The sequence below is a fragment of the Pimephales promelas genome, chromosome 24 (assembly GCF_988280905.1).
Source record: "Pimephales promelas chromosome 24, fPimPro1.hap1.1, whole genome shotgun sequence".
NCBI classification, from domain to species: Eukaryota; Metazoa; Chordata; class Actinopteri; order Cypriniformes; family Leuciscidae; genus Pimephales; species Pimephales promelas.
This window is the reverse complement of record NC_142792.1, coordinates 14,117,805-14,137,369: the sequence shown is the minus strand read 5'-3', so window position 1 is coordinate 14,137,369 and position 19,565 is coordinate 14,117,805. Positions and strand designations below refer to the sequence as shown.

At 37.1% G+C, this 19,565-nt stretch overlaps 1 protein-coding gene across 8 annotated transcripts in view; it reads right to left on the bottom strand.

Annotated features, from left to right (window-relative positions):
* The window catches only part of anks1b (ankyrin repeat and sterile alpha motif domain containing 1B), a 173,603-nt gene that overhangs the window by 57,416 nt on the left and 96,622 nt on the right, over positions 1-19,565 (bottom strand). For all 8 annotated transcript variants that reach the window (XM_089126724.1, XM_039668353.2, XM_039668354.2 and 5 more), the window contains 2 exons: positions 4,291-4,937; positions 2,491-2,563 (listed from right to left, as the gene is read on the bottom strand). In XM_089126724.1, coding sequence (XP_088982850.1) covers positions 2,491-2,563; positions 4,291-4,937 — 720 coding nt within the window. The remainder of the gene's footprint in view (positions 1-2,490; positions 2,564-4,290; positions 4,938-19,565) is intronic.

Here is a 19,565-nt window from a genome sequence, read left to right as displayed (position 1 = left end):
AGAGGCAAGTTAATTGTTAAAGCAACACCATGGAACTTTTCCTCTTCGGTCGCCCTACTGGTTGGAAACGGAATTGTCCATTACCGCTGTCGTAAATAATTTAGCCTGCCGCAGCCTACCGTCGCACACACGCTCGCTGATGATCCAGCACCGGCTTACGAAGTCCACAGACGAGGTAGAGTAAGTTACATGTTTTCAAGAAAGGATGATGTAATCAGAAACAGAAACTTATCAGAAACAAAGAAAAAAACGAAATAATGACTATTGTAGCGCTTGACGTAAAGTTGAATTTTGATTTTTTTTTTTTTTTTGGGGGGGGGGGGGTTGTGAGCACGGATTCCTGCATTATGTAAGTTATACAATGCCAGTAAAAGCGATACAGACTAGTGTTGTCACGATACCAAATATTGTTATTGTTTCGATAGCGATACCAAGTCAAGAATCACGATTTCGATACTTTTCCGATACTTTTCCTGAAAAGGAAAGTATTTCTTGCAGGGCTTATTCCTTTGCGTAGGTCTGTGCCCTTTAAATGCTGTAATAACCTAATATAAATAAATCACTGACAAACATGCTCTGATTATGTTTGTTTTGCATGTATGTTTTGTATGCTTCATTTTAGCAACTTGCAAATTAGCTATGCTATCTACGAAAGTTGGGGTGAAACTTGTGCAGCTAATACCAAAATAAATAAAACAACTACAGTTAAATATCAGATAATTAATTTATTTCGCCATTAAATAAGAGATCTAGCGCTAAAATCTGTTGTTTTTTAAATCAAATGGAGCGCTCTTTTTCACTGCTATCAGTTGCATGGTCTTTTGCGGCTCGCGCCTTGCGTTCATTTGGACGCGCGCTTCATTCTATCACCGTTGTAGAGACTATTGTGTACAGGCCGCCGGATGGTGTTGCTAAGAACTTGCAAAGTATAACTATCAGACCGGTCCTCGCGGCCTCGAAACACTACTGGTCCACCGGGAAAAGTCCTGAATCTCCGGATTGCCACTCCGCTACTGACCGGCAGCCACAGACACAGTATCACTTGCGCTCGCGCATGCAGCCGTGTCGCTGTAGTGTTTGTTTCATGACAGCTGCCGCTTCTTTTCTGCGTGCGCGAGGAGAAACAAAACCACTGACGTCCATAGGGAGGGACTGGAAACGTGCGTTGCACACACCAACATGAAATACGTCTCTTACAAACCTGGAACGCGGCCATTCATAAAAGTATCGATACTAATAAATTTAGGTATCGTGAGGTTTTTAATTTCCGAGTATCGCGATACTTTTGAAGTATCGTCTCTTACAAACCTGTAACGCGGTCATTCATAAAAGTATCGATACTAATAAATTTAGGTATCGTGAGGTTTTTAATTTCCGAGTATCGCGATACTTTTGAAATACGTCTCTTACAAACCTGGAACGCGGTCATTCATAAAAGTATTGATACTAATAAATTTAGGTATCGTGAGGTTTTTAATTTCCGAGTATCGCGATACTTTTGAAGTATTGTCTCTTACAAACCTGGAACGCGGTCATTCATAAAAGTATTGATACTAATAAATTTAGGTATCGTGAGGTTTTTAATTTCCGAGTATCGCGATACTTTTGAAGTATCGTCTCTTACAAACCTGGAACGCGGTCATTCATAAAAGTATTGATACTAATAAATTTAGGTATCGTGAGGTTTTTAATTTCCGAGTATCGCGATACTTTTGAAGTATCGTCTCTTACAAACCTGGAACGCGGTCATTCATAAAAGTATTGATACTAATAAATTTAGGTATCGTGAGGTTTTTAATTTCCGAGTATCGCGATACTTTTGAAGTATCGTCTCTTACAAACCTGTAACGCGGTCATTCATAAAAGTATCGATACTAATAAATGTAGGTATCGTGAGGTTTTTAATTTCTGAGTATCGCGATACTTTTGAAGTATCGGTGCATCGTGCACCGATTACAGACCATGTCAGGCTATGGCAGACATGTCATTCGATGAACCATCACAAGGGTCTTGGAAATATATTATGAAGATTGAAAAACTACATAGTGTTACTTTAATTTTACTCATTATTAACTTTAATGGTTTTCACTTTCGTTGCGGTGAGAATTTCAGGAGCGTGATCTCCAGTCAACGAGATGTTCCTTTCCCTCTGAAAAACTAAACTCTCCTAAGATCAGCGCTTAGAGGTCTAAACTGTCCATCCACTTCTTGTCCCCCTGCTCTCATTATGACTTCTGGAAGAGCACAGTGACGAGAGGAGAGCGCACAGTAACCATGGTTACATCTCAAAAAGCTCCCAGTCTATGAGCAGGTCTTTGACACTACTGAAGGAAACCCTCCTGTCTCACAGTGCTCCACACTTCACAGCCGATAGTTTATATATTCTCATCAAGCCATGAGCTCCCAATCATTATGGATATATATATGTTAAATGTACTGAAATGACTCACTGTATACATCAACATCACACACAAACATAGACACACGAACCTGAGTGATTCTCCGTAATCCCCTCCAACTCTGTGCCAATTCCAGCACCTATGGAGCTCATAATCTTGTCAATCTGTGGAAAGGAAGAAAGAGAAAGAGAAATTGTGTGTTTGCATAACGGTTTGCTCATCGCTATTTTTATATCTTTATTCCCAGGCATTTCCCCATAGACTTCTCCTCATTGCTCTTTTCCTCTAAGCTCACTTTTAGGTTTTATTCTTAAATGCCAGTAATTGTGCTCCAAAACCACTTAATTGTTGGCTAAAACCTGGGGGAGAAATGGGAATTTTGGGAAGGCAATTTATCACAATCAGCTTCGTTTGAGAATCTGTCAGTTTCGGAGAGAGAGCAGGGAGAGTGTTTTTTTGATGAATGTCTCCTCATTAAAATGACAGTGATGTTCGGAGCGAAGAAAGTGTCGTTTCACATCCATAAAGCCGAACACCTGCCTTCAAAGAACAGCCCTCGCTGTCTCCCAGCGGACTGCGTTTTTGCTCCAAAGAGAAAGCGGCTCGGAAGCCCCAGACGAACGGATGCAGAACTCTCCCCTCTCCCCTTTGATCAGTTATTTCTAATGTATGTTCTCCTTTGAAGACCTGACATCTGGGTGAGGCTGGGGAGGAAAATCCTCTGATGCATTAAATCTATTGACTATGGAGACATATGAAGCAGGAAGCCCCCTGTCTCTAAATATAATCACTGACCTGAAAGATTGACTCTTTGTTGGAGGCTGAGACTAATATAGTGTGAACTTGATCTTTGATAAAATGTTGCAATAGGGTAAATCTCTGTCAAAGATGTCTAGGTCATATTTTTTGCCATTATTGTAATGATAATTAAGCACGTTCCCCCAAAATTTCTCAAAACTGTAATATGAAAAAAAGCAAAGTATTTGAACATGATAACAATGAGAACTTGAGGGTTAAATTGAGTGCTTAAAGGAGAACTCCGGCGCTAAATGAACCTTTGGTCTAATAAAACATTGGTACCTAACATTTGTTTTCATGATAATCGAATGTAAAGAGTTTTATCTCTAAAAAAAGTTTAGCGTATAATGCTAGTATTGGGGGCATTTACTAAGTAAATAGAAATTGCTAGTTTATACCACTAACAAGGCTCAAAATAGCCCCACACTAACACAGTAACATAATGAGGGTCCATACATGCAAAACGGAGCATTGAGAACTTTGTAAGTGTACGGACCGTTTAATAAGAAGATACTTTATAAAGACAGTTCACTTCGTGTATACAGACAGGAGCCATCTTTGGAAAACTCGATAAGTCGAACTTTAACCGTCAAGAAAATAAATAAATAAATGAAAATCCAATTAATCTCGGTTCTTTATGCAAACAACACCTTATTTATTATTTTAATCATAGACATGTTTTTGATTTGGCTAATCAGTTCACTCAGTATAATTAGGATGTCATTATTCAAAGGGACTTCCTCCATTAATTGACTGACTGCTTAACTTTTTATATGCTACATTACCCTGAATAAAAGCTGCCCTAGTAGAAAACAGATCACTGTCAGCGCAAACGTGTCCCAGGCCTATCATTATGCACCCTTCATATACAGTATTAAAGAAACGCATTAAAAATCATTTAGCTGCCATGACAACATTGTTGAATAATTTACGCTTTCTGGCGAAAGGGCATGATTTTTGCATCAGACATCAAAAACATAAGCCGAGAACCGAAATAAAACCTTTCATGCCAGTCAGCTTGGTTACTTCAAACTAAGTGAATTAATTAAGTGGAAATGATTCTGCAATTAGCTGGTAATTAAAACGTTATTACCTCTTCCCACTCGGCAGTAAAGGAGGGGGTTCTCTCCAGTCTGTTGGGGCTGCTTTTACCGGGGCTGCTCTGCCCTCTGGAACTCCACTGCTCCTCCTCGATGGGAGACACGGCCACCAGGTTAGAGTCGGATTTGGAGAAATTTCTGGACAGCTGAAGGTCCAAAACGTTTTTTGGCATGGACCTCATCCTCCCAAGTGTGCAGGCTCTTTCTTCGTAGCTGGTATTCCCGCTTGCTGGGCTATTGCCGCCCGTGCTGTTGCTCCGGGCCTCCCCGTTCCTCGCATGCACCCCCGTGGTCTTGTCACCCAGTTCACCGAGCGGTAACGTGCCCTGGTTGACCTGTGTGTGAAAAATGGTCCTGTAGACTATCTGCGGTTTGGCTTCCCTTTGGGTCTTAAGAGCAGACGCCTCACTGCCGGTGCGAGGGAACGGAGGCGAGTACTCGGGCGCTCTGAGAAAATTCCCGTGCCGGACCGGGGGCTCAGGAACGCTGAACTTTCGCACTTTGCCGTAGAGCTGGTAGGGGTTATCAGGGGATTCGCAGGCGGGAGATGAGCCGTGGAGGAGGCCGGCAAACTGCTCGGGAACGTGGCTGTTTCTCCGGTCGTCTCGCTCTATGCACTCTTTCTGGTGTACCGCCTCATCTGCAAGGGGGGGAAAAAATCAGTAAAATCAGATTCTCAAAGCACAAATGTGTCCTCACTTTGAAGTACAAGCACCCAGGCAGATTCTGGATATGAAATATAGCGTTGTGTCTGTGTATATATGTCATTCGGTCGACTGAGGCTGGGGGCAAACCAATCTATTCATTGGAGTGAGAGAGACCCTGTTCTTGTCCTCCTCTTGTCCCCGACGGACTGTCTCCTGCATCCCCCATGTAAAGAAGCCCAGGACTCCTTCACTAAAGACCTCTTAAAAGCTGTCCTAGGGCAGCATGTGATCTGTAGTGTAAACGAGGCTCTCAGTTCATGGAGGTCACCGGGTTTATTCAGTTCTTGATAAATATGAGTGGTGTATGTATTTATTTTTAGGCTCTCATGTTTAAATTCCAGTTATGACGTCTACATTCATCAAGATGTAGGTGTTCTTCACGTTTCTCTGTTTATTCTGTCCAGTCATGAGCGTTGGACGTTTTAGAGGTAGTTTTAGCTTGCTAAAATGTAAACAAATATCAATAACAACCAGATTTGAATATATGCTTGCTAGTTGAAAAGTCACCACCTCGATGTAAGGGTATATACTGTATAGCTATAAAATAAATGTTTAAAGTTCTTGTAAAATATCTTATAATAGCACACCTCTCCTTAATAAGCCTCATGACTTGAGGTATGACTCTTTTCTGTGGCACAAAATGTGTGAGACATTTGAATTCAACTTCTTCAAGTCTTTAAAAACCTTTAAAGGAGAACTCCGGCGCAAAATGAACCTTTGGTCTAATAAAACATCGGTACCTAGTCGACCGTTCTCTGAGATTTGTTTTCATGATAATCGAATGTAAAGAGTTTTATCTCTAAAAACTGTTTAGCGCATAATGCTAGTACTGGGGGCATTTACTAAGTAAAAAGAAATCGCTGGTTTATACCACTAACAAGGCTCAAAATAGCCCCACACTAACGCAGTAACATAATGAGGCTCCATACATGCAAAACGAAGCATTGAGAACTTTGTAAGTGTACAGACCGTTTAATAAGAAGATACTTTATGAAGACAGTTCACTTCGTGTATACAGACAGGAGCCATCTTAGAAAATAGTCTCAATAAGTCGATCCCCGAATGTCGTTCATACTGTTCAGTTCATATCACTCAGCACATTGTTCATGGTTTGACTTGTCGTGACTGTTTTCCAAAGATGGCTGCTGCCTGTATACACAAAGTGAACTGTCTTTATAAAGTATCTTCTTAATAAACGGTCTGTACACGTTCTCAATGCTTTATTTTGCATGTATGGACCCTCATTATGTTACTGTGTTAGTGTGGGGTACACACCCCCTTCCATGTTTATTTTATGAAATTTTGGTTAATTTGATAATGAAATAAACAAAAGGAAATGGAAAGATTTCAAGTTTCCTGTGGATGAAGATTACACACAAACCTAACCATAACAGTAATTATAATAAATGTAAGTGAAATTTGGTTAAATAAACAGACATTTAGTATGTGCATTCGCACCCAGAACACACGCACACATATTATTGGTACATCCAACTTTGATCCTGTCCAGACAGTTTCCCTTTTATCTCATAATGCAGAATAATCAACTGAACAGAACGCTGTGCTACAGGCCAAAATAACCACTGGAATAGAGGAATCTGAAAGGAACACAGAGAAAGAAGCTATTTTTATTTAGCATCAAATATGTCGATCTTGCATAAAGCTCACAGCACAAATAAACAAGACTAAATGGAGGCCGAGCAAATTCAGCTTTGATGAATAACTAAAACGCCTCTCAAAAGCATTTCTGGTCTCGTTCCATCACACCCCAACCTCACAAGTCGTCAAAACAGGCTCTGAATGACTGTTTTTTTTTTTACTCATTAAAATGTGCCTATAAAGCATCACAGTAATTGCATGTAATATAAATCACAGCATTTGCACTGCATTTGCATGTAATGCACCACCTCGACATGTTGGATCTCATATCTGGAATCTAAAGTGAAAAGACAGCGTCCCATGTGATAAATACGGCGGAAGACATGCACTGCTTAAAAGGTTTTTGATGTGTACGCTGGATTGGACTCAAGCAGTCAGATTTAGTGAATGCGGAGAGACATGATGCTAAACAGGATATCAGTATCTATAACACTTCGAGGGAGACATCAGAGCTCAACACTCCCCCGTCCCGCCCAGTCCCGGCGTCTGTGCAGTGTTCCAGCTCGTGTAAACAGCATTTTCAACAGATAAAGATCAAATTACACTCCTGCAGGCCGAGGGAGAGCAAAACAGGTGGAGACAACAAGAGAATGAGTAAATCTTGCACACAAACAAAATGAGTTTAAAGGAATAGTAAAAAAAAAACTACTATCATTTACTCACCCTCATCTTGTTCCAAATTTTTATGATCATTTTTATGATGCTTTTGTATAATTTTCATAATAGCATGGAAAAGAGTGACGAGCACATTGTTCAAAATGTTTTCTTTTGTGTTTAACGAGAGGAAAAAAAGTCATGCTACAGGTCTGAAGCGATATAGAAATTTTAGCTGTAATATTTCACTTCTGACCCTGAAGAGGGAAGATAATGTTGTACAAAGGGGTCTGTGTCGGTTTTGATCATCTAGAGTGAAAGGATCGCAAGTTAAATGCCATGATGAGTTCATCCATTGAGAGACAGAAACAGCATGAACTATCACAACAGTAGTAAAGGTCACTGCCATCTCAGACAAAACAGCAGTCGGCATACAAAACACAGAGGCCTTGACCGTCATCTGCGAGAAGCCAAATACAAACACGCTGAAGGAATTCAAGTGATAATCGGTGTTGCATTAAGTCTACACTACAAGAGAGTTACATGGCTCAACAATATTCCTATTAAAACAGTATCAATAGCTTGATTAACATCAAATAAAAGACTTAACAAAAAAAAATGATAAAAGCATAAGTAAAGTTGCATGTTAAAATCAACATGGAATGGAACTATGCAATAGTTTTCTTCCCGATTGTGACATATATCTGAGTGAAACGGCTTCTGGAATAAGAAAAAAAAATGTGGGATGGGACTTGTTTTTCATTCTCGGGAATTGATTTGATCATTGGAAGGGCGTTGCTAACTAAATGGAGGCAGATCTGAATGCCAGTTTGCAGTCAGTTGTGAAGTCTCACTGATCTCTGGCAAAACATACAGAGAACAGACGCCATTTTGGGGGGAGGGAGTTTAATGTTTTTTTGATTAACCCCCTGGGGACCGAAAACCCGTCCCCGCATTTTGATAGTTTTTTTCACATAGCTGCAACAGACTTTAATAAAATGTCGCATACCGGAAGCCAAAATCAATACATGATTATAAACTATAGAGGGTCTTCTTTTTTGTGTACACTCTTATTAACTTCAAAACCTTGTGTTTTTGTAAAATAAATAAAATAAACAGGGTGCACTTTGAGCTTACTCTGTCTCCGCAAAAATCTTTCTGAAACGCGTCCAAAAATGAACTGTAACTCATTAAATACTTGAGACACGAAAAATTTCTTTTTATGAAGCTGAAATTTTCTTCTTTTAAATGAAGTAGTTTATATAAAAAAGAAACTATTCTCAGTTGATGTAATCTGTATGAAAAGAGAGAGATGTCAGTCTTTTTCCTTTCACCAAATATGATGTGTTAATGTGACCCCGCCCACTGAGAGCGCGCGCTATTCAAATGCTAATGTTGAGGCAAGCCATGAAAACGGCCACATCAGCTGGATAAAACATCCAGTTTATCACAAATCTAACCTTTACCTCGTGTTTCTGCGGTGTGAGGAATAATACTGTCATAATAATCCTGGAAAAGTTACCTCAGTTACCTGTTTCATTTCGAGGAGGAGCACCGATTCAGCTGATGTAAGACATTTATTCTTAAGTGCTTTGTTCTAATCGCGTTATTGAATAGTGTCTGTAAACTGCACAAAGACTGCTAAAATATTAAATGCACGCTGTGCGTTCATTTACTTTTGCTCACATATTATGGTAGCCCTGTTTGTGCTAAATATAGTGTAATTTCACCTGTGCCATTAATATGTTTATAAGCAACTGAAAAAAGCACAAATGTCAGGGCATGTCAGAACATCTCAAGGACCTCAAATACACCTCGGTCCCCAGGGGGTTAAATATTATGAGTGCACATACATTTTAAATAATAATAATTATGTACACAGATAAACCCTTTATAATAAACATGGTAACATTCTATAAAAAAATATGAAGAATTGTCAGTTTTGATTTCATGGTGATTTTAAAGGGAAATGAGTGTGTTCACCAAGCTCACAGGAAGGCAGAAGTGGATAACCATCTACAGTATAGAAACCACTCAGCACACCTACACAGCCATAATGGAAAGTTCACATCAGTTTCTGGGAAACAGATCAAATAAAAAGCACAATTTATGGGTAATATAAAGGCAAGAGTGCTTCGAGATATTTGCTACCATCACTGAGAAAAAAATGTGTCACCAAACTACAAGAGATGACAGAGGAAAGAGATTGTTTTATGTGTGTGTTTTGTGTGTAAAAGTTTTCTAAGAAATCAAATCTGCGCAGGAATGTTTGGAAAATGTCTGAAAAAAATTATATTCAAATAATAAAATGCTGTACAACCAAAAAAATTTAAAATAAAATTAAAAGTTTTATTCTACTATTTCTACCCAAAACATTTATATTCAAAGACATTTTGGGTTCACTTTCACTTTAGACATTACAACTATACACTCTTAGAAGAAAAGGTTCTATATAGAACCTTAAAAGGTTCTATTAGTGCTACGTATTTGGAACCCCTAAAAGGTTCTATACAGAACCCTTTTTAAGGGTTCAATAATAAGAACCCTTTAGGGTTTTTTGTAACCAGGAAAAAGGTTCTATATAAAACCTTTTGGGTTCATTCATTATCATTTGTTTTGTCGTTTCCGGATTAAATGTTTTATATTATTGACAAACATCAAGACCCTAAAATGTATTTATGAATGCATGTGAATGATCCCAAAAGTCAAGATATGGGGGTTAGAAAATGTATGTATTTATATCATTTTATGTAGTTAATCAATATCACACGAAGAGTGCCATTTCAGTTTTTCTCCTCCAAAAACCAGCATGATTAAAATGTGATATTAAGTTACTACAACAGTTTAATAAACAATAATCTAATTACAACTACAAAATGTTGCAGAATAAAGTAATATATGAATGAATAAAGGACCTTTGTGCCAAAAGGGTTCTTTCTTGTCATTACAGAACCTTTAGAGGCATAAAAGGTTCTTTGGAGTTGAGTAAAGAACCCTATGCTTCATATATAGAACCCCAATGAACCCTTTTTTTCTAAGAGTGTACTATAAGTAACTTTGCAACTAATGTCAACTAACTCTCATTAAGTTATTAGTAGAGTGTTATGTTAGGGTTAGATATTAGGGTTCGGTTTAGTAGAATAAGTTGACATGTACTTGCCAAGTCACTTATAGTCAGTAGAATATCTATTGGAGGACCATCACAATAAAGTAGACGGTCTACTGATACTCTAATGAGATTTAGTTGGCATCCAGATGCAAAGATACTTATATTTAGTAGAATGCTTAAAGTGGAATATCGAAATAAAGTGTAACCAAAGTTTCCCATGACTGCTGGAACCCTGAACAAATCAATGAATTATTTAATAAAATGAACAAATATAACATTACAAATATATAGAATTAATGAATCAATAAATGACCTGACAGTGGAATAGTATTTACCGTACATATTTGTAATATCTGTCCCTTTTCCCATATTCCTCTCAGATTAGATCTATAGCTAGAACCACAACAGGTGACATCCAGTAGTCATGGAGACAACACAGTGGCTTCCTTAAATTATGGGCTCAAAGCTCTTGGGTTTCAGAAGGAATAGATGAAACAGTGAATGGAAGAAGACAGAAAGAAAGAAAGAAAGAAAGAAAGAAAGAAAGAAAGAAAGAAAGAAAGAAAGAAAGAAAGAAAGAAAGAAAGAAAGAAAGAAAGAAAGAAAGAAAGAAAGAAAGAAAGAAAGAAAGAAAGAAAGAAAGAAAGAAAGAAAGAAAGAAAGAAAGAAAGAAAGAAAGAAAGAAAGAAAGAAAGTGATCAACAGCAGATTGACTGTGGCGCCATCTCAACTGACCCACAGGGCAAAGAATCAGAGAGATCTCAGCAGAAGTGCTCAAGTCTTATCTAAAGAACAGCAGAGAGTGCATCAAAAGCTCATGCAGGGTACAAAAGGCTGATCTGGGGTCAGCGGGAGGGAATCTATCCTGCAGCACATCGCCTGAACTCTTCCCACGCAATTAGATCCCTATGGTTACAATTTATAAAAGACACATATATGAGAAACTTGAGCTTTGAGGCGAAAACAGTGGGTCAGAGATCATCCTCTGATACAAACAAATCCTTCCCATTCAATTTGATGCACAGACAGGTTTCTGTGCTCCAAAAAAAGACAGAAAAAAGAGCAGAGAACAGGTGCAAAAAGCTACTGAATCACCAGCTGTTGCCCATTTCTCGTGTTTAAAAGGAGTTCTCTCTCACACACACACACACACACACACTAAATTATGTCATCATTTAAACATCTCAAACTCCAAAAGAATGACTCAAGTCACTTTATTCCAATTCTACTGAGGCTTTGTGTGAAATTTTCCCTTTTACTGTAATTTTTCCCATTTTCCCAAAATTCTGCCATCATTTACTCATCCTCAAGTTGTTTCAAACCTGTATAAACTTCTTTCTTCTGCTGAACACAAAGAAAGACATTTTGAAGAATGTCTGTAACCAAACAGTTAATGGACCCCATTGACTTCCATAGTATTTTTTCATTCCTATGGAGCCATCAACTGTCAATTTTATCAACATGATCAATATTTTGCTGAAAAACCTGTTACACACAATCTTCTACATGCCATCAGCTGTCTGATTGATAGTTTATACCTTTTTAGCAAGTAAAAGGGTCTATAGTATTACTGTAGTATATTATACTAATAATTCAGGTTGTAATACACATGAATTTTTGCTGTGAAATGTTTACCAAGTAATTATATTGTTAGTAATATTTTTAGAAAAATCCTGTTCAAATGTGAATATCAGAAAGGATAGATCAGGCTTTCGAGGAATTTATGTCTGTCATATTTCTATTACATTGCATTACATGTTTTAAACCAACAATAAAAACTGCAAAGTTGCAAAGTAGGCAATTAAATATCATCTTACAAAGACATATCACCAAATATAGAGTAACAACTGATATTTATCAGTTATCTGATATTTAGTAGTCTGTTATATTGTTAAATCTTATTGATTTACATTACAGGATTGTCAGAACCATCAAATAAATATCAGCAACTTTACGAAAATACCTATTTTTGCAATAGGTTTAGCCCTAATAAAACTGGTGTTTTTTCCTCCTTGAGTATTAGCTCCATATTCTCTTTTATCACACACACATATATATATATATATATATATACATATACAAAAGCCAAAGTCTGATGTAACAATCAAATATGATACTTAATAAAAAAATGTATATTGCTTTCAAAATTGTAAAAAATTTGATTTTGTTATATATATATATAAAAAGCAAAAAGCAAAATTGAAAGCAAAATCAAAAATATCAATATATATATATATATATATCAAAAATCAATATATATATATATATATATATAAAAATCTCTCTATATATATTTTTTTTTCTTTTCTTTTTTTTTCTGACTATTAGTTCACATGTCAGGCTTTACAGGGTATAAAGAATACAAGTCAAGTCAATATATGCAAACCCAAATGAGATTTGAGAGAGATCTTCTCACACAAATCTATCACATAACTTCAGAAGATTTAGAATATAGAGCTAGAGTCATATGGACCACTTGCGGTTTGGAAACCACAGTAAATGAGGACTTAATTCTGATTTCGAGTGACTAGACTGCTGGGTGTGAGAGCAGCTTACGGAGTTATTATCCAGATGATGAGCTTACTGCTGTATTTCTGACTCACTAGTGAGAAGAGCTCTTCCAGAACATGCAGTAAACAGCAGGGTGGAGAACATCAGCCAGAGCCAGTGATAAAACAAGAGACGCAGTGCATGCTGGGCCGACAGGGAAGAGCGAAACTCAGCTTGAATCTAAAGGTTAAATTGAAAAGAGTATATATTCTTAAAAGTTGTGGACCACCCCTCCCTTCATTAAACATGGAGAAACACCCATGACTAAAAATATCACATGCTACAATAACGCTAAACCACCTACCTCCTTCTTGAAGACCTCTATTGAGCTCGTATACTAACAGGTATGAAGCAGCAAAACAGTCAGCAGGACTTTCCAGGAGGACGATCTTATGAGGAATGAGGTTATGTGTGCGAGTCCCACCTCTGAGGTCACACTCGCACACATTCGTTTGCCGTTTACATGTAGTTTTTTTATTCTCAAAGATCTGATAGGGCCACTGTTGCACCACACATGCATTCCAGTGATGTTTCAGTGCACACATTTACACACATACTCAAACACACACACGGCACACTGTCATGTCTTGTCATGTCACAACAGAAACTTAAAAATAAGTACTCTGGGCATATTTATTCGAGAGCTTGTACAGCATTAGGGAACTTAAAGTTAATGTTGTTTGTCTTTTTAGATTAGTCTGAAATTCAGGGTGGGGTTGTGGATGCAAGAGGAAGTAATGATGGAGAACAGTAGAAAAAGAGCAGAATGGGCTGAGCCGCTCACAAACACACACACACATACACTGAGCTGATGGCTGCCTCTTCCAGTGGATTAAAGGCCACATGTTTAATTGCTTGTTAACAAATGTGTACTGCGCCGTATTGAACTGCACCCATTTCCTGCCAAAAATAGGACCAGACATCCTACTAGTCCTACAGCAGCTCACAGAGAGAGGAAGAGAGGAAAATATATGTGCATTTTACATTAAATAAATAAAGGACTCTAATATTCCAATAGTCAGAAAACAATCTAGTGCTTGCTAAGGCATATCACTAGTATTCATACTTAGGGTCTGCAATGATAAAGCAAGGGGTTCTCAGACAACTATAATACAGAAAAAGAAGATGATCTGTTTAGCATAATATATTATTTAATAATGTTATGAGTTATTAAAGGTCCCCTGACATGACATGAAATTTTCACTTTCGGAAATTTTTGAACATTAATATGAGTTCTTCTAGCCTGTATAGGTCCCCCAGTGACCAGAAATTTCAATTGGTGTAAATCGAGCTTTGGCTATCTTTTTCTGCCTTTGAGAAAATGAAAACTCAGACGCATTGATCTTGAATCTCCCCTGTATGACGTCATACAGGGGAAAGGCTCGCGAAAGTGAGCTAGGAAGAACGAACGTGCGATTTCAGTGCGATTTCAGTTTTTCCTCGAGAGATATCATGGCTTGCAAACGAGCGAAGCATGGCAGTTGATCCGTGTTCGGATGTACAAATGAACACAAAAGTATTTTTTAGTTCCTTCATCTGAGCGTCTGAAGAAACAATGGGTTAATTTTATTTTCTCTGGAAATGCGCCGACACAACTTCCCAAAATCACGGCAACATTTTATGTGATGGGAATAGATTTTAAATACTTTAAAAACTCACGATTCGTTAATCTTGATAGCGGTAATAGTAAAAACGTATAATAGCTGTAGTAAAAGTATTCGAGAAAGTATGTCAGCCAATCAAATCACAGGCTAAAATCAGGCTAGGATAAATGCCTTTTATTTATAAATTATGAGTATTTTTGATCTAAAAAACATACTGGCATTATAAGGGCAACCCAGGAAACATTATAAAATTATAAAATAGCCCCATGTCAGGGGACCTTTAATAAATATACACTACCGTTCAAATGACACACTATAATGTTACCAAAGATTTCCATTTCGAATAAATGCTGTTCTTTTAATCTTTTCATGAAATACTGTTACTGTTAACATACTGTTTTCAATAATGATAATAATCAGAAATGCTTTTTGAGCACCAAATCAGCATATTAGAGTGATATCTGTTTTCTTAGAGTGAGTAATGATACTGAAAATTCAGCTTTGCATCACAGGAATAAATTGCCAGTTTAAAAAAAAAAAAAAAAAACAGTTATTTTAATTTTTTTTAAATATTTCAAAATATTTTTGCTTATCGACCTCAAACTTTTGAATGGTAGTGTATATAATTTTCATACCTTTAAAAATATAGCTCTTTTTATATTGAATGGCTCTAAGTTGTCAGAGTGAAGAGGTCCCGGAGCATGTATAATGTTAATAAAAAAAAGTAAAAATCAAGACATTTTTTTGAGGAAATATGTGCCATTACATTTCAAACAATTAGACTCGTGATTTTTACCTAGTATATTATAAAAAAAAAAGGTTTAAGAAAATCATAGGCTTACATTGAATGGGGGACATGAGCCATTTAGAGATCAAAATTAATAGCGGTGAAGGCATGTGCTCTTTTGACTTGGGGCTGTAAGAAACCATCTAAAAACCCAGAGCACTTTAGCAATGGCATATCACTGTAAAAAAAACACCCAGAACACAGTAGCAACCACAAAAATCAATAATTTCGAAAAGTCATAACATTCCTTAATCCTTTCCTCGATGTACTGAAGTGTAAGTATAAGCAATATTAATAGTGATTCTTGTCTTATCAACCGTCTCTTCCAAAGTATTGAGGATTAAAATCCCAATAGCCCAATAAAGTTGTAGTGACATTAACATAAATTATCCAAAAATCAATAACTTGTGTAGCCTACAGATAGTCATAAAGCAAGGCGTGTATGAGCGCGTGAGCATTTCCTCACTGAGTTACATCAGGAGGGGCAAGTTAGGTTATGATGCAGGACAGGGTTCAGCACAGCATCTGGTATCATCTTGTTTCATTTTCTCTGGTGCTTGTCTTTGACTTACTCTCAGATATTAAAAGTCACAGAACAATATCAGCCCTGTCAATCACCTAACATCTTAAAGGGCCTGCTGCCCGACGTCTAAATGTACACCCATACAAATCAGTCTATGAATCTGTCAGTCACTCAGGTCTCATGGGCAGCACTTCTACAAAATACAATTCAATATACCCTTTCTTGTATGGAATCTCTCCCTATATACCCACAGGAATCATAAACAATTATAAAATATTGAATTCACAGTAGCTTTCCCATTTGTCTTAAAACGCACCATCTCCAAGGCAACCAGCATCGAAAAGTGCTGTGGGGTACGCATGCTGTCAGAAGAGTGATGGTAGATTTGTGCAACATTAGAAACTAAAACTGTTCAGATGACACAAGTGTATGTGTGTGTGCGCTTATACAGTTGTAGGAGTACATAAATGCATGTGTGAGTGAGTACTGTATGTGTGTGCGTTTATGGGTGGACAATAAAAACATTCATTTTATCAAAGCACTCAAGGCACTCTGATCTATATGAATCCCTGTGGGAGGCTGCACTACAAGGAACACACACACACACAGATCCTCTAATCAAACTCTCTTTAATGGAATGATGGTGTTTAATTATGCCACGGAGCCCCGTTAGCACGCTGACTCATAAAGATGAGTAGGGCGCACAATAACGCCTGCATGAGTGCCGAGTACACACCAAAACACTCCAATTAATAATATGGTGAAGAGAATAAGTGGACATCAGGTCAGTTTAGAGTTCTTGGACATTCTTGGCAGTACAGCAGAGGACAAGAAGGCACTTATCGAAAAAAGTGAATTGAAGAACATGGTGACAGTATTATTAAACAATAAACAATCAATGGACAAAGGCAACATCTAGTTTTGTTATTCTAGATTGCTAGTATAGGCATTTGTTTTTATATCAAATTTAGCAATTATTGTCAAATTAAACTCTTTTTGTCATTATTTGGGTTAGGGTTACGGTTATTTATTGATAACTGTTGTAAAAAAATCAAAAAATCTAAGATCACACTTATTTCTGTAAATTCAAGATGAAATTTGTATAAATAAGTAAATAAATTATTAATAAAAACAGATGAAGTCAAAACAAATATTTAAGATTTTGCACTATTTCTAGGGCACTGTTAGATTTTTTTATGTTTATTTTTAATGATTTTTCAACATTTTATATGAAAAATTATATATATATATATATGAAGAGTTCAGATGCAAAAGCCTCTAAGAGCCATTTGAAATTTTCTTCTAAAATGATCATTTTTATCAAGCTTGTATATTTAAGTTCAGTAATTTCACTTAAATGGCAATGACGATTACATATTAATTGTCATTTAAATGAAATTACTGAACTTAAATATACAAGCTTGATAAAAATGGTCATTTTAGAAGAAAATTTCAAATGGCATTTAGAGGCTTTTGCATCTGAACTCTTCATATATATATATATATATATATATATATATATATATATATATATATATATATATATATATATATATATATATATTAGGGCTATCAAATCGATTAATCCCGATTAGTCACGTCACTAAAGTTTAGTCATTATTATTAACATATTGTATGTATGTACAACACTATAAAAAAATATTGTTGGTTTAACTTAAAAAAAATAAGTAACCTGGCTGCCTTAAAATTTTAAGTTCATTCAAATGGAAAAAATGAGTTAATACAATGAAGGAGATTGATTTATTCATCAGAAACTCACAATTTTTGTTATCTGAACTACATAAATTATCTAAGTTGATTTGACAAAAGAAAAAATGTGATTACAAATCATGAAAATATATTTTTACAGTGTACAGTATATATTATTATATGTATATACTGTATATATTTGTGTGTATGTCAGTATGTGTGTGTCTGTGTGTGTGTGTGTGTGTATATATATATGTGTGTTATGCGCATGCACGCACGCATGCACACACAAACACACACACACACAAACCCATATATATATATATATATATATATATATATATATATATTGTATATGAGAAATTGGCAAATGGGCAAGAAATGTCAGCACATCAAATTGAATGAGAAGGAAATGTACATTTAGCCAACAGCTCCATTCAAGTACATCAAAACTGTGATTGGAAAAAAAAAACCCTCTTGTCTGGAAATAGCTGTCTAAGGGCATTATCAAGATGCCCACAGACTGGACTGATGCTGCCATTAAGTGATGTCAGAATGGCTGTATTCACTGGTTGAATGCACAAGAACGCCACCACAATTGTGTAATTACCAGTGGTCAACCCGGTATTTTCTTTGAGCCCTGTAGTTCAGGGTTGACCTAGTCATTTACAGAATCATCATGGAAGCCACTGTAATTGTTATTGTAACTAGTTTACACATGTTGAAGAGTAGCTGTCAAATCCATAGCCTTGTGTGCAGCAATCCAACAAACTCTACTGCCCATCCACAATCCCACTCATGCAATAAAGGCATCGATGTCCAGAAGACCTTTTGAAAATTGTCAAATGCATACATTTTATTTCAACCAGACTGCTTTATCCCAATACATCCCATTTGAATTACAATTTGCAAAGTCAGATGTGGGAACTTTAGTTGCAATGAGAGTGGAATATTTAGTAGGAACACATTTTCTAATATTTAATTCTGACATTGAATCAATGAATTCATTGCTGAACATTTTGACTGGTTAAGGTGATGGATGCAGGTCATCATGCTTGGCAATAAAAGAAGAACAACTTGACTTTATCTCGCAGCTGAAAGGCCTCAGTGCATCGCAGCGCTGCAATCTCACTCATCTTTCCCCACAGTTACAAAACACCACATCAATAATGTTTGCACCGAGTGCAGCTGGATAAAAATACACCACCTTTGGTAACCCAAAGCGATGAGAACTTGTCTTCTCTACACTCTCATCATGCCTCAGTCTATCTCTCCATCTCTCTTGCACCTACTGTAGGGAAACGACAGAACTTCATTTCATTACCTATGAAGGCACGGCATCAAAGAAACTACAATGCGCTCCTCACTCAACGCTAGTTGCCACGGCAACAATACAATGGACATTATATAGCTAATAAATAGTGAGGAGGAGGAGGGGGAGGAGGAGGAGGAAGATGAAAAACGAAGAAGATGGGGTGAACGAAAGCATGAACATGTGAGATCTATTCCTGGAGCTGCAGAGAGAGGACTTCAATGCCTTTACTGTGATTTCGGCTTCAATCACAACAGCGCTTGGAAATCATGTCTTGGCCTCTCAGAAGAGATGCTAACATGTGATTCCAGTGATGGCGCTTATTACATTTTTTTTTTTTACATCATATGCCAGCAAAATTAAATAAAAGTACCATCGACAGAAGGCACTGCTAGATGTTGATAACCTACAAATCTGCTTCTGTAACAGGCAGGAAGGCAAAGAACGCCAGAACGACACGCTACCATGCAGATGCCCCTCAGAAACCCCTTGAAATGCCACCATACAAAGTCCTGCAACAGTGGGACAGAAGACACATGTATTAGGGCAGACCAATAGGGAACCGCCATCAAAAGAGAAGAGGAGAGCACCCCTCCATTTGACTGGAGAGTGACTGAGATAAAAAGGCCCTTTTCACAGTGGAGATCTGGCAAACAGAGATATAAACTTCCCTGTGGTGGCAAAAGGGTTTTCAATGCAACAGTGATATTTCC